The sequence below is a fragment of the Branchiostoma floridae genome, chromosome 5, assembly GCF_000003815.2.
Source record: "Branchiostoma floridae strain S238N-H82 chromosome 5, Bfl_VNyyK, whole genome shotgun sequence".
Lineage (NCBI taxonomy): Eukaryota > Metazoa > Chordata > Leptocardii > Amphioxiformes > Branchiostomatidae > Branchiostoma > Branchiostoma floridae.
Genome location: NC_049983.1, coordinates 24,331,307 through 24,345,486, shown reverse-complemented (window position 1 = coordinate 24,345,486; position 14,180 = coordinate 24,331,307). Strand labels below are relative to the sequence as shown.

Sequence of the window (14,180 nt, the reverse complement as noted above, 5' to 3'; positions counted from 1 at the left end):
TCCGCCTCTAGCGTGTGAGAACACAGGTTTGTCACATTTTCTCACTTTGTCAGTCCGATTTGTCCACTTATTGGATCTTTTCTGTGCACTATATGCATTCTAAGTTGTCTACAAAACCTAAAGATGCATCCAGTATTCGTAAGATGCTAGAAAATCACATGATAATCCGAGATGTACACAAGTCATGAACTCACCTGATCGGTTCATCCATACGGATCCCACGTCATGTTGTTGTTGTTTGTCCGTCAGTTTGTCATATGACAGTTCGATAAATATTGGTATTTTGGGTGTGAAGCCTCGCCTACATTGTTGAAAACATACCTCTAGTTCGTCAGCTGTGTAGGAAACACGAAAGGCTCTGTTGTGTCGTTTATAAACATACACAATTATGCATACTGTATTTTGCAGACATAACAGACTGCGTGGGGTGGTGATCTTGTGACCAGGATTCAGATGTACTCACTATAAACACACCTGTCTGGCAACAATATTAGTGTGGGAAAACCCCTGCCAACAGGTCTGTCTCCAGTTTTATTTTTTTCTGTCTCACGCATTGTTTGGGATCTAATGTTGTTGATTTTCGTTGTTCAATATGTCATTTCAAGCTTATGAAATAAGATAGTTATAACGTTGGATGAGGGTCTGCATGCTCGTAAAGTGTAGGCAGCCTATTTTTATTTCCCGTTACTCGTAGGAAAAATCATCTTATCTACGTAATTTGTAGCGAGGTGACCAAATTTAGCGTAATTGCCTTCCTTGATTTAGTGTAATACGTAGGGGGTTCTTCTGAATTCTGCGTAAATTACATTTTTCAACAGTTTTATATCATAGGTATAGGATGTTTGGGCCTGATGGGGTAAAAAAATTCTGTCCTAAAAACTTTAAAAAGGCCCATGTATCTGTATCAGTGTATTTTTGTCTGTGGGACTTGTCTATTCTTGTGAGGACCTTAGTTTCAGTTTCAATTATACCTTTATGGACAGAAAATCTAATTGTAATGGATTGAGTCAGTTCAAATGTCAAACCCACAGACTGTCTGGCACCTATGTATAAGCTTGTCTGTCGCAGACCTGTCAAGACTGACAAATACATCTCCCAATTATGGTTGTATCATATATACTGGTAGAAATGTGTTTTGCAAACAGCCGTTATATTATGTATATAAGTATACTTTCTAGATTCAGACAATCAAGGAAATGCTAGGAAAATATGACTATTCATTTTAGAGTATAGTGTTACATATCCAATTTGAGAGTCTTGAAATTTTGAATATGTAACTTTTATAGTTTTACATTGCATATTTTAAAGCATGAATACTGATGGCCAAGGGATATAAATGCTTGAATTTCAAAGTACAGTTCAAATTTCTGATTTTTCCGACTCAATACATTTTAAAACGCCCCTCTTGACCTTAAACATTGTTTGAAGGGCAATTTCACATTTGCAGTGAAACTGAAAGTGGCTGTTGGATTGATTAGATCATCACCTCCTAGGGCTTTCACTTTCAGTTTCCATGGTTACATGGTCATGTGATGAAATGCAGAGGGTCCTTCATTACCCTTAAATGCTTAATGGGTCATGTGCTCTTGACTCAGAAATTATGTTCAGGCCATTTCAGCTGGTTAACTTGTTTCTTGGACTGAATGAAACACCAAACACAAAGGTATACCCATAGGACATACTTGGAAGTCACATATTTCAGAATTATTTTGGGTATGTGTTGGCATGATGCTGCTGCTGCTTTAGTTGAGTTTGACATGATGAGATAGAGAAATATTAGAGGGCAAGAGAATTTTCGTATTTCAAGCCCTGATTCTTACTAGTAGAGTGAAAGGGCATATGGTACTTTATTGACCTTTTGTTTTAAGATGCAGAATTTAAGAGATTTTTGGTCACTGTAGTTGTCAGTATGATTTCCTTCCTCCACACTAATTTACAGTTCAATAAATCCGTAATCAGTTTTGAAAAAAATTTAAGACATTGAAGTGCAAAATGTGTATGTGCATGCATATGCTATATGACACAGGGTTTGAATCACTATGCTGATGTCTTGTCTTGATTGCCTTACAGGTTAATGTTCCAAGTTCAGGTAGCAGCCAGCTGAAAGATGGCGATGGTGCTCATTCCAGCCACAGTGCCCTCTGTACCAGGTGAGCCTGGATTCTTAAGTTATGAGCAGGGCTAATGTACGTGTACCAGTTGTTATAGTACATTGCCTTGTCTTATAAAACAAAGTTGACTTCAATCTATGCTAGTGCAGGGTTCTCCCCAGAGGGTGGAATAAGGAAGGCCCTCCAGCTCCACTATACTCTCAGCCAGCTCCACTATACTATTTTTCAAATTTAGTGTGTTTCTTCCCTATTTTCTTTGTTAGTTTTGCTAAAATTAATGACAATTCACAGATTTTTGTGCCAAGTGGCATCACTTTTCCAGTCAGCATTGTCTGCAAAAACTTGTGAATGAGCAATGATCAAAACAATAGTCGTTTTGCCACTTTACAACAAAGGAATCACAACAATATATTATACTTGTAGTATTTGACACCCTCTGTCATTGCAAAATGAACCCATTTTCATGAAAGCGCAGCGCGTTGGTGCGGGTTATTTTTGCCAGCCCCTCCACTATACTAAAAAATTCTGGGGAGAACCAGTTGTTATAGTACATTGCCTTGTCTTATAAAACAAAGTTGACTTCAATCTATGCTAGTGGTATATTCTTCAATTCCTTGCTGAGTAATCTTCACCAACATTACCTTGTATTGCTACAATTTTATCACAGAATAGATTTTTGTCTCAAAATAGACCACAGTACAGACTGTATGTCTTATTATGGTTTTAACCTTAGGAATTACATGTACTTCTCTTCAAACTTGGCCATTTATTAAGACGAACAACTTTTGATCTCTACCGCTGGATAAGATTTGTAGATTACATCTGGACATTTCAATTGACCACTATCACTCTACTTCAGCATCACTAGAATGAACTGCAAAACAAACCAATTCTCATTATCAAAGCAGTGAGAAGTCATGTCCATGTCTTATCCAGGTTGATTTCTCTTAGAATTATTGTTTACCTGGATGTCTAATCTTCACCAACATAGCTCGTATAATGATAATAATTTTTATTGCATAGTCATGCCCGTAGGCAAAATGCACAAAGGACCACATGTGATCTGAAAGAAGAAAAATAATGATACCTTTTTACTCTCTCTCATGCATTACCAGTGTACCACAACACTACAGTAGCGGTATCCCCAACGGAGGTGATCAGTAACAACACCAACACAACATCCATCCCGGTGGAACCAGCCAAATGCTTCGCACCTCTCATAATGGAGATCAACAACTCTGGGTAAGGCTCTGGTACTGCCTTCTCAGGTTTTATGCAGGGTTAGAAATACTTTTTCTGCTCTGGTGCAGGTAACATTGAAATTTACTGCATCACTCTGAATTTAGGAAGTATGGATCATACTAAAATTGTTGAGGAACCATTGCTATGTTTTCTTTTATACCTAATAGGTGGCAACAGCCAATGCAGCTAATAGCAATTCACATACACCTATACTACATCATATGACATTTATGTATAAAACCTTAGTATATGGACCAGAGCAGGTTAGGTGCAGGTAGACCACAGAAATACCTGCACAGCTCCAATTTTACCTGCACTAACCTGCATATGCATGTGGTATTTCAAGCCCTATTCCTTTGGACAATTCTCCCTCTCCCCAGGGATGATATACTGTCCGTGATTCAGAAATAAGTCAAACCGCAATATTATAGATCATTATTTTCCTCATTAATAGTAGCTAGGGTTTTAACAGTGCAACTGAGCATAGGGGGCTGCAATTTGGATCCCCGTGCTGTCATTCGGGTTTCAACCAGCATAGGATTATTTGTGTTGTTCTGTAACAAAGGTAAAAAATGTTGACCTTAAGAATAAACAAATCGGATTTTGGTCCAGTTAGAAAAGGAGCACTGTCAAGTGCCCACCTGGACCTGATCTGCTGGACGGGAACTTGACCAGTACATGAGTTTTCTGTACCGGTACTAACAGTTGTTCCCCATGTGTTATCGCCTGCCATTTTCTGCAGGGTCCTAGTGTGGGACATGGTCCTTCTGATACCCAACCTCATGATGTTTATTTGTTTGTTTATTCTACAGGGTCCGAGTGTGGGATGTTGTCCTCCTGGTACCCAACCTTCTGTTCCTGCTCTTCCTCATGGTCAGATTTCCCAAGGCCAAGGTCAAGCTGAAGAACACCAACAGCCCCATCTTTAGGGCCTTCTATATCTTGGTCAGTATACTGTAAACAAAAAAATTTAGAGTCTTTTGGATAAGAATGAAATTATTGATTAATTACAAATTATTGGAACAATTTTAGACAGTTAAGTTTTGTCCAATGTCCTTTTTCTGATCAATGCAAGTCATGCAGCGGCACGCGAACAGAGAATTAATTTTGCATGCACAGTGAAACTACATGTTTCTCAGTAGAGCATACTTGTTCTATTTTCCCTGGATAATTTTGATTTAAGTACAGATACCCTGAGAAGGAAGAAAATACCATAAATCCCAATTCATCAAGTTCAAAATATATTCAAGATTGGCAGAGAGGGGGTGAATACTTTATTGTGGTTTTCTATTTTATTTTTCAGTCGGGACACTTTGGTATCGGGCTTGCCGCAAAATCGGTGGTGCGTTCTTTGATTAGGATGTGTGGATGATACCCTAACCTTTTTCCCTCCCTGCAGGTTGTGATAGTGGCAGTGATCAGCGTGTGCCGCTGTGTGGTGTCCATGACAGTCAACGCTACTGCAACACTAGGGATCCTTACTGACAAGGTTGTGCAAAATTATATAGTTATTAGAGTTCAGTTTCAAATGTGAACCATCCTGGTACAATGCACAACTTTTGTCCATTACAAAGGTATATTTTTTTTTTACTCAATGGCCACCACGTAACAAGGCCTGAAGGCCACTCAAGGTTACGGGTTACATGATTGGAACTGTAACAGCAACTCTTCACCCTAGGTCAGAAACATCATGATTGAGACAAGCTCAATTGCTCACTATGAGTGAGGACTAACTGACCCAATAGGCGAAGCAGGGGTTACGAGGGCTGCTCGGGAGATTCCCTACCCCTATTTTTGGCCGGATTCCCTACCCCTATTTTTGGCCGGAATGGTTTGATCCGCTCGGGTGGTTGTTCGCACATGTGGCGGGTTCTTTAACGTGCTTGGGGTGTTGCTCTCCCCAAACACGGGACTTCCATTTAACGTCCGATCCAATATTCGATGACCACTGTGGTCTGCTTTAGGATCAATACTAGTAATGAACTATCCTGTCTGACAGTCATGTTTTCCTACGTTTCATTTTCATTGTATTCTGTTCACCTGCTCCTAGCTAGTCACTGTGGATCAGCAGGGTCATTTTGTGTAAGCATTCGCGTACTCAGTGGAATATGTTTACAATCTCTGGATGTATAGTGATGGTCTTGGGCCCTAGCCTGGTATCCAGCTGTATTATAGATCCTGATATTCTTCAATCTCTCCTCTCGGGAGCTATAATACGGCTGGATACCAGATTGACTGCACTGTAACCCCTTTTTTGTCAGAAATAAGTGTAACACTTCCCTGTCTGTCCACCGCAGATCCTGTGGATTGTTTTGAGATTTTTCCTGCTGGGAACAGAGATGAGTGTGGTGGTTTTCGGCCTCATGTTTGGTAAGTAGTAGAACAGAGATGAGTGTGGTGGTGTTCGGTCTCATGTTTGGTAACGTTAAGTAGTAGAACAGAGATGAGTGTGGTGGTGTTCGGGCTCATGTTTGGTAAGTAGTAGAACAGAGATGAGTGTGGTGGTTTTCGGCCTCATGTTTGGTAAGTAGTAGAACAGAGATGAGTGTGGTGGTGTTCGGTCTCATGTTTGGTAACGTTAAGTAGTAGAACAGAGATGAGTGTGGTGGTGTTCGGTCTCATGTTTGGTAAGTGGAACAGAGATGAGTGTGGTGGTGTTCGGTCTCATGTTTGGTAAGTAGAACAGAGATGAGTGTGGTGGTGTTCGGCCTCATGTTTGGTAAGTAGTAGAACAGAGATGAGTGTGGTGGTGTTCGGTCTCATGTTTGGTAAGTAGTAGAACAGAGATGAGTGTGGTGGTGTTCGGCCTCATGTTTGGTAAGTAGTAGAACAGAGATGAGTGTGGTGGTGTTCGGCCTCATGTTTGGTAAGTAGTAGAACAGAGATGAGTGTGGTGGTGTTCGGCCTCATGTTTGGTAAGTAGTAGAACAGAGATGAGTGTGGTGGTGTTCGGTCTCATGTTTGGTAAGTAGTAGAACAGAGATGAGTGTGGTGGTGTTCTGTCTCATGTTTGGTAAGTAGTAGAACAGAGATGAGTGTGGTGGTGTTCGGCCTCGTGTTTGGTAAGTAGTAGAACAGAGATGAGTGTGGTGGTGTTCGGTCTCATGTTTGGTAAGTAGTAGAACAGAGATGAGTGTGGTGGTGTTCGGTCTCATGTTTGGTAAGTAGTAGAACAGAGATGAGTGTGGTGGTGTTCGGTCTCATGTTTGGTAAGGAATAATCCTACAGCCTTGATGTCACTATTGTACATGTACCTTCCATGCTAATTGTTGTCATGTAAAGCATGATGTGGTAGCCTATTCTTTACTTCAAGAGTATTTTGAAAATTTTGTTTGGTACCTTTCTATATGCTGAACTTTGTATCTGTTCTTGTCATGTGTCGGATTAAGTTTACATTATCTGAAAATGAAAATTCATTACTTCTCTTTATATGTGTTACTTTGTATGTAGCAGAATGATGTCTTTTTTTCATTTTCATAGTGATAAAGGTACATGGCGTCAAACATGAATACTCAGTGACACTTGCTTTCTTCAGCCACTGAGTCTTAGACATGTGTCTTAAGTTTTACAAACTGAAATGGCTCAGGCATGATCTGTTCTAAATCCTGTTGTGTTCCCACCCACCCAGGCCACCTGGACAGCAGATCCAGTATCAAAAGAGTCCTGCTTGTTACCAGTTTCCTGGCACTTGTATATTCAGTCACACAGGTAATACACTTCTAATGTATGCTTGACTCCAATTTCTGTTTCAATGTTATCAAACTGGACTTGAGGTGTCATTCTATCAATTAGCAAAACTTGTAGACTAGATGTGAATGTACATGTATGTACAAAAGTGGGTTGCACAGAGAATTCACTGCTGTAACAGTATTACATGAACATGAACATGTAGCACGTAGATATGGCCATGTTGATCCAATTATATGGATGATAACCTTGCATGCATCCGTTTTTATCTGTTTCCTTGTTGATGACTTTAAGCTGACTAATTTACATTTTGTTGCAAATATATACAATGTATACAAAGACATAAGATTAAACCTTTGTTAACACTGTCTTGTAAAACAGAGGTATGCACACCTAACAAAGGAAAACTTGTTCAAATATCTAATGTCATCAGCTACATTTGTAACTTTGATGTAATTGAAGATCTCTTTAAGTTCATCTACACATATTTAAAGAGTGATGACAAAAGAAGCATGTAAAATATAGATAGATATAAGTAAGGCATATATAGCATAGTCTTGTCATTTTCTTTGTATACAACTTACTGCATTAGCCCCAATGTGGCATGAATATGCAATAAACTTCATTTTCATTGAAAGAAAAAGTATGATATATGTAATTACTAACATCCTTGGATTTTCTGTTCTGTTCTGTCCTGTACAGGGAGTGTTAGAGTTTGTCTTGCCCGACTCCCGGTTCGTTCTGCAGGATGAAAACTACAGCCTGTTTGGACATGGAGGGATGGTGTTCTGGTTCGTCAGCTCATGTCTCTTCTCTGTGGTGAGGCTTCTAACTCTTTAAAGCATTGACCTTTCATTGCAGGTAGAGCTCAATACTGTAAATGCATTTAAGTTTGCAGGGATTTACTTTCATGGCAGCTGGAAAATGGAGTGTTCGCGGCGGTTTTAAGTTTGTGGTAGCTCCATGGACTGCAGTCTCCTACTGTGTCATGGATGCTCATACATATTGGATAAATTTCTGCATTTACAGTGTGTAATATACTGAGTCTGACAATTCTGAAGAAAGACCAGTGCTATTAAGGACATGGCGGAGACATGTTTAAAAACTGTTTCTGCGATCCACATTTAATCAATGGCAATATGCATTTGCACACATTTGTCAAACATTAATGGTTTAGCTAACCTCAAAGACCATATCTTATTCACTGTACTGTTAATATGTCATGTCACTTTGCATTGTCCTCATGTATTGTTATTATCGTGACCTGTAGCCCCTTAGCTTGATCAAATTCATCCGTAGAAACATTTATAATTCTGCTGACATGAACTACTGATTTGTAAATATCCTAGTATGTAGTATGTAATCAACTTGAACTTGAAGGATATCACTTAATACAGATTCTTGTTTCCCACGCAGATTTATGTGGGGATCTGTATCTTGCCATTCACTCCTTTGAAAGAAAGATTTCAGCTACCAGGTAGGTGCATAAACTTTCATGGTGATCTTAGAACAGTACCAAATTGATGTTCTTCCCAGTATGAGAGACCACCTAGCCTATGTATCAACTACCCCCAAATTGTGTGATTATGCCAGAAGTCTCTGCTCTGAAATTACTAGGCTTTAAAACTTACAAGGTCAAGACTTAAGAATCTTTTTTTTTTTCCTTTTTTTTTCTTTTTTTTGTCGTGAAGAAGGCCAGACTCAACAATTGTGTATTTGGATAGGGTGAAACTCACATGGCCAAACCTTTGGCAAATCTTATAGTGCATGCTATTCAGTTCCTATGTACAATGTAGACTGGTATGCTGCCATAATGCTGCTTAAATTCTCTTGCCTTTAAGGTGAATGTTTAAGTATTGACTGAAGGTTGTCTTTTTAGTTGCATACCTTACTATTTGTTTTTTGTTTTTGTTTTCAGCTAAGAAGTCGTTCTACCTGTATTGCGGGGCTCTGGCCGTGTTAAACGTTACCCAGGCCACCGGCAGTATGCTGCTGTATCAGGACATCTGGAATGGCCTCTGGTGAGAACTTGTCCTTCTTCTATGTGTTATACATGCAAGATGAACATTGTAGCACATTGTAGAAAACTTAATACTTTGAATTTATGTCTGGTACTGAAGAATACATTTGTCCTTATATATATATATAGCATAATACATTTTCTATATTATACAAAGTTTAAAATATCTCATTGACAAGCTATAGTCTTCAACATCACTAAGAGATGAGAAGAAACCAGACCCATGCGTGTTTTTAGATAAGTATTAGAAGTCCTCTCAATGTCACTGTGATGGTACAGTATGCTACAGGTTCTTGTTACTTACATGATGTTGTTGTTGTTGTTTTCCTCCCCAGTGTTGTGGATGCCACCACTCTTGCCTATTTCACCTGTTTTGCACCTCTGGTGTATTGGACATTCCTTAGTGAGTTCTTTGGGTAAGTCTGTTATAAGATAGAATGTACTAGACATTCCTAAGTGAATTATTAATAAGACTAATCCAGGCCTCAAAATACTTTTTCAGCCAGGTTGGCCAAAATTGTCAAATTTTGAACTTTGAGCAAAGTTTCCGGCGGAAAATTAAGGCTTACCAAAGGCGTACATCCCAAAAAACAGGGCATACAACAGTAAACTATTATTAACCACATCGTTCCCTCCACCCCAGGGATCTTCGCCCCACCCTGAACTTCTCCTACAAGGCCCAGGAGGACGAACCAGACGACGTCCACCTGCCCCAGTCCTACTCCACCCTGAAGCCGTCCGACCCATCCTCCATCAACCCCTCCATCAACTACTCCTACGACGACACGCCAATCGACCAATCGGGATCGCCCGACGTGGTGGTGAGCAAGACCAACACGGGCACCCTGGAGAGATGGCAGTACATCAGCAGCTGAGACATGGAGATTTATCGGCAAAAGTTGTAAATTATATATTATTACTTCAGTTGAAATTGGAAAAACTACTGGGTACTAGATGGGCTATTTTCTTTTAATCAATATTGACTTTCAGGCATAGAAACTAAGTGGTCTGTGGGCTACGGGACTTTTTGGGGCCACGACCCCAAAATCATTCTTGATTTTTTTTTACTCGGAGTTAAAATCATCTTGGGACCCAGCTACGCCCCCAACAGGCACCAGTGCAAACTAACGGTAGCATCAATGGTGATTAATTGAAAAGAATCCTAACATCAGGACAAAAATGTGAGCATATGCTGAGGTACAGATGATTCAATTGTAACATTCCTCTAAAAAGATGAGTTTACATTTTGTCTTGTTACTCCTCAAGGCAGATGCTAGATTACATAATTAAGCCATTAGACTGTTCAAATCATTTTGTACATGCAGTGGCTAATTAATCCTTGCACCAATGCCACCGTGAAATGCTCAAGTAAATGTCTCTAAGGCACGATCTAGACACGGTTTTTCCCGATATCGACGAGCCAACAACCTCTCGCGCACAGCTTTTTTTCAGCGTCTAGATGGAACTGCAATATCGCCATAAAGATATTGGGAAAATTTCTCCCGAAAGGTCCGGACCATTCGTACGATAGCTTAGCAGGGGTCCCCGATAGCTTAGCAGGGGTTCCCGACAGCTTCCGCTCATGTGTAGATGTGTCCCGACTTTGGGAGGGCTCATTAGCATACAACGCGGGCTCATTAGGCTATATAGCTGTTTATGACTGCAAGGTGTCCCGCGGCCAACGTTCCAGATCCCTCCCAACACATCCACAGATATTGGTAAAAACTGTGTATAGATTGGGCCTGAGTCTCTAAGCACACAGCTGGATTTGTCATCATCACGTTAGGTCTGGAGACAGTTGGAAAAGTTTTATACTTGATGATGTGTATATTTAAAGTTGTATGAAGCCATGAATACATGTATGTGTAAACTAAGGAAACTATTGTGCAATCTTTAGGTTTAATGGTAATAAGTATTTTAGTCAGGAATTGTGTTGTTGAGTTGTACTTTGTTACTCTCCAAGCAGAGGTTGGTGGGGAACTGCATATGTTTACTTATCATTGTTATTGGGTGGGCCGACTACTCTCTCTTCATATCCAGGGGCTAAATTCTGAGGAGCTTACAACAGGCGAGTTTAAATCGCAAGTGTCTGGAGCGAGCTGCCATTTAGCGCTAACTCAGGTGACCTCAATACAACAGTAATTGCTCCATGTGCGGACAAATTGACAACTGTGGGTTTTGAACCACTCACACCAGTACGTTTTTTAACGTGCTCAAAGTGTGGCTCTCCTTAACCTCCATTTAACGTCCGATCTGAGGGACAGATATAAGAAGGTCACATCATTCCCCCACCAACCTCAGCTATAGGCAAGTAGTTTTTTTTGTAGTATTTTGTAACATTTAAGTGGACCAACTTTGGTACAATCAATATTACATTACAATGTAATACTATATTATGATTGACAACCAGCTCTTGCCAGGAGTGATACAAAGCTTATAATCATCAAATAAAGCTTTTCAAATATATATCTTACAATACACTGTACAATGTACTAAACTGAACCAAACTGGCCATGGCAACTGTTGATTGTTTGTTATCAAGCTTTGCAAGAAGTGTAGGTGTGTTTGACCCTGATAAAGCTTTAAAATTGTGGTACAATATTAGATTGTGTGATGTCATATAAAGATGGCATCAGCTTACTTGGACCAGACATTGTTGAACGTTTACAATTTTCTTGTATGAAAAACATACCGAGCTGTGGAAAGTGGAAAAATTGTCTTAAGGTACAAAATTGCCCAGGAAATCTGAGCAAGGAAAGTTGAAAGACACTTTCCATAAGATCCTTGTTTTTGTCGGTGTGATCCATAAGCTTAACATATGTATGACATATGTTGTGTACGTATTACAGGGTTGTAGCCAGCACCCGAATTTTGAAGATGGGGACAGAAAAAAATGTTGCCCATTCCGTCCTCTGTAATGGACAAAAATCTATATTTAAAGTCAGTAAAGATATAAAAAACTGTCCTCTTGTGTAATTTTTCACCAAAACAGATGAACAGCTTAGTCTACCAACAAAATCTACACCTCAAAATGCAGGAAATTGGGTTTCAGAGGTTCTAGATTTCAAAATTTGTCAGGGGTTGTATGCCCCCGGATCCCCTTAGGAACGTTATGCCTTCGGCTCAACTTTCGGATTCAAATTTGAGGGGACTGAAAATGATTTCAGGCTGGCTACAACCCTGACGTATTATGATGCTCTTATTAAAAGTAATCATATACGTAAGGTGTTACTTCATAGTACTTGATGTGATACCTTCAGGAAGCTTATTTGTCTTCATGTCAGTGTGAGACTGATGAGTATTTCGTCAAAGATAAGATATTTTATTTGTCGAATGTGGAAATAGCCAGTGTGTGACTCTGTGAGCATTCTGCTGCAGCAGATGTTGACAGACTGTTTGCAAAATAACAAGAATGTACTCGTACTCAAGAAATCCAAAGAATTGCCTGATTTGCATAATATATTGTACAGAATCACAACCCAATTATTGTGAAAGATGCTGTGTTGCTTGTATATTTTTAAGGAGGCAAAGTACATGTATTATCAGTCCTGAATTGAAGAGGTTTAATCAAGATGTTGAAATCTGCAGTTTTTTGTGCATTTATGTGTCTCTTCTGTTGTATGCTTGAAATATTTTTTTTTTTAAATTGTACTACATGCTATTGTAAATGTGGTACTGGAGTATTCAAGTACAATTTGTAAAGTACAAAGATACAACATAATATCTAAGCAGCTGGAACAACATGACTGTTACATGTACTACATACACCTGAATTGTGCTGTACTATAAACTGTTATTGTGCAGAGCACATTCCAAGAGCTAAAATGCATATGGAGCTTGATGATATCCATGACTGTAATCACATCCAATTCTGGTAAACGTAAATATAGAATACAACACGGTGTATTCCGTATCGCCCAAGGTATCAGCCCGACCGCGGGTCGGATCGCCCGAAGGCCGGAGGGTGATCCGACCCGCGGGAGGGCTGAGACCGAGGGTGATGCGGAATGCACCGTGTTGTATTTTATTTATGTCATACCCACCTGAGAAAACCCATGTTTTGATGCCAAATGCGCCAGAAGTTGAACAAATTTGGTGCCCTCGAACAGTAAGTGTTGCAACAGCAATGTTCCAACGTCCGAATCAAGTATTCGAACTTTCGATGGCGCCGTACTCGGCCCAATCGAAACAGGTCGATTTATTCGAATGGAGCCCGTGTAATAAGCCCGGGCCGTACGGAAAGTTATCAGCCGGTCCGGAACACCCGTATCGAACGTTTTCGCGTCACAGGTTTGACATAAGCCATAATATATTTTCCATGCACCTGTGTCGATGGGAGATTTTAATTTCATTTTAGCATTTGAACTACAAGTAATTTTGACAAGGCAATATTGTTTTAGAGCAGGATTAGCTAACCTCCGTTGCAGTCTTCGAGCTAGCCTGATTAAATCTCGCTTATAGCAGCCCGCCAAACATCCGCCGGCCCGCTAGGGAGGGGCCAGTTACAGCCCTTGACAGTGGAGTTTGAGTTACACAGACTATCTTCGAGCGGGACTCGTTTTTTAGGGGAGTGGGAGACGGCCGCTGGTTCGCGATTTTTAACGTTGGCTAGGTTCTCTTATGTCGCAAAAAAGGATTGGTTAGGCTCTCTTATGCCGCAAAAAGGATTGGCTAGGCTGTCTTATGCCGCAAAAAAAGGATTGGCTAGGCTCTCTTATGCCGCAAAAAGGATTGGCTAGGCTGTCTTATGCCGCAAAAAAGGATTGGCTAGGCTCTCTTATGCCGCAAAAAGGATTGGCTAGGCTGTCTTATGCCGCAAAAAGGATTGGCTAGGCTGTCTTATGCCGCAAAAAAGGATTGGCTAGGCTCTCTTATGCCGCAAAAAGGATTGGCTAGGCTGTCTTATGCCGCAAAAAGGATTGGCTAGGCTCTATTATGCCGTAAAAAAGGATTGGCTAGGCTCTCTTATGCCGCAAAAGGGAATTTTCCGTGGAAAGGAATTTGCCCCGCTTCGAGGCGCCCCCATCCCCGCCCTAAATTAAAAGCTAGCCCCGCTCGAAAGTCTGCAACGGAGGCTAAAGCTAGTAAAGAAAAGGATTACAAGCAAGACAGAAGCGCAG

The 14,180-nt window shown here is 40.3% G+C and overlaps 1 protein-coding gene across 2 annotated transcripts; it reads left to right on the top strand.

The window, feature by feature from the left end:
* Positions 1-8: 8 nt before the first annotated feature.
* LOC118415587 (transmembrane protein adipocyte-associated 1 homolog) lies at positions 9-10,566 on the top strand. Of its 2 annotated transcripts, none has more exons than XM_035820282.1 (12): positions 9-26; positions 2,085-2,150; positions 3,227-3,353; positions 4,166-4,298; positions 4,753-4,842; positions 5,651-5,723; positions 6,982-7,061; positions 7,743-7,859; positions 8,457-8,517; positions 8,959-9,061; positions 9,396-9,476; positions 9,704-10,565. In XM_035820282.1, the coding sequence occupies exons 2-12, from the start codon at positions 2,108-2,110 to the stop codon at positions 9,933-9,935; spliced, it is 1,140 nt and encodes a 379-aa protein (XP_035676175.1). In that variant the 5' UTR covers positions 9-26; positions 2,085-2,107; the 3' UTR covers positions 9,936-10,565. The 2 variants fall into 2 exon arrangements, with proteins under 2 accessions (XP_035676175.1, XP_035676176.1); XM_035820283.1 differs by lacking the exon at positions 9-26 and adding an exon at positions 5,986-6,026 and having other exon boundaries at positions 2,051-2,150; positions 5,651-5,682; positions 9,704-10,566.
* The last annotated feature ends 3,614 nt before the right edge of the window (positions 10,567-14,180 follow it).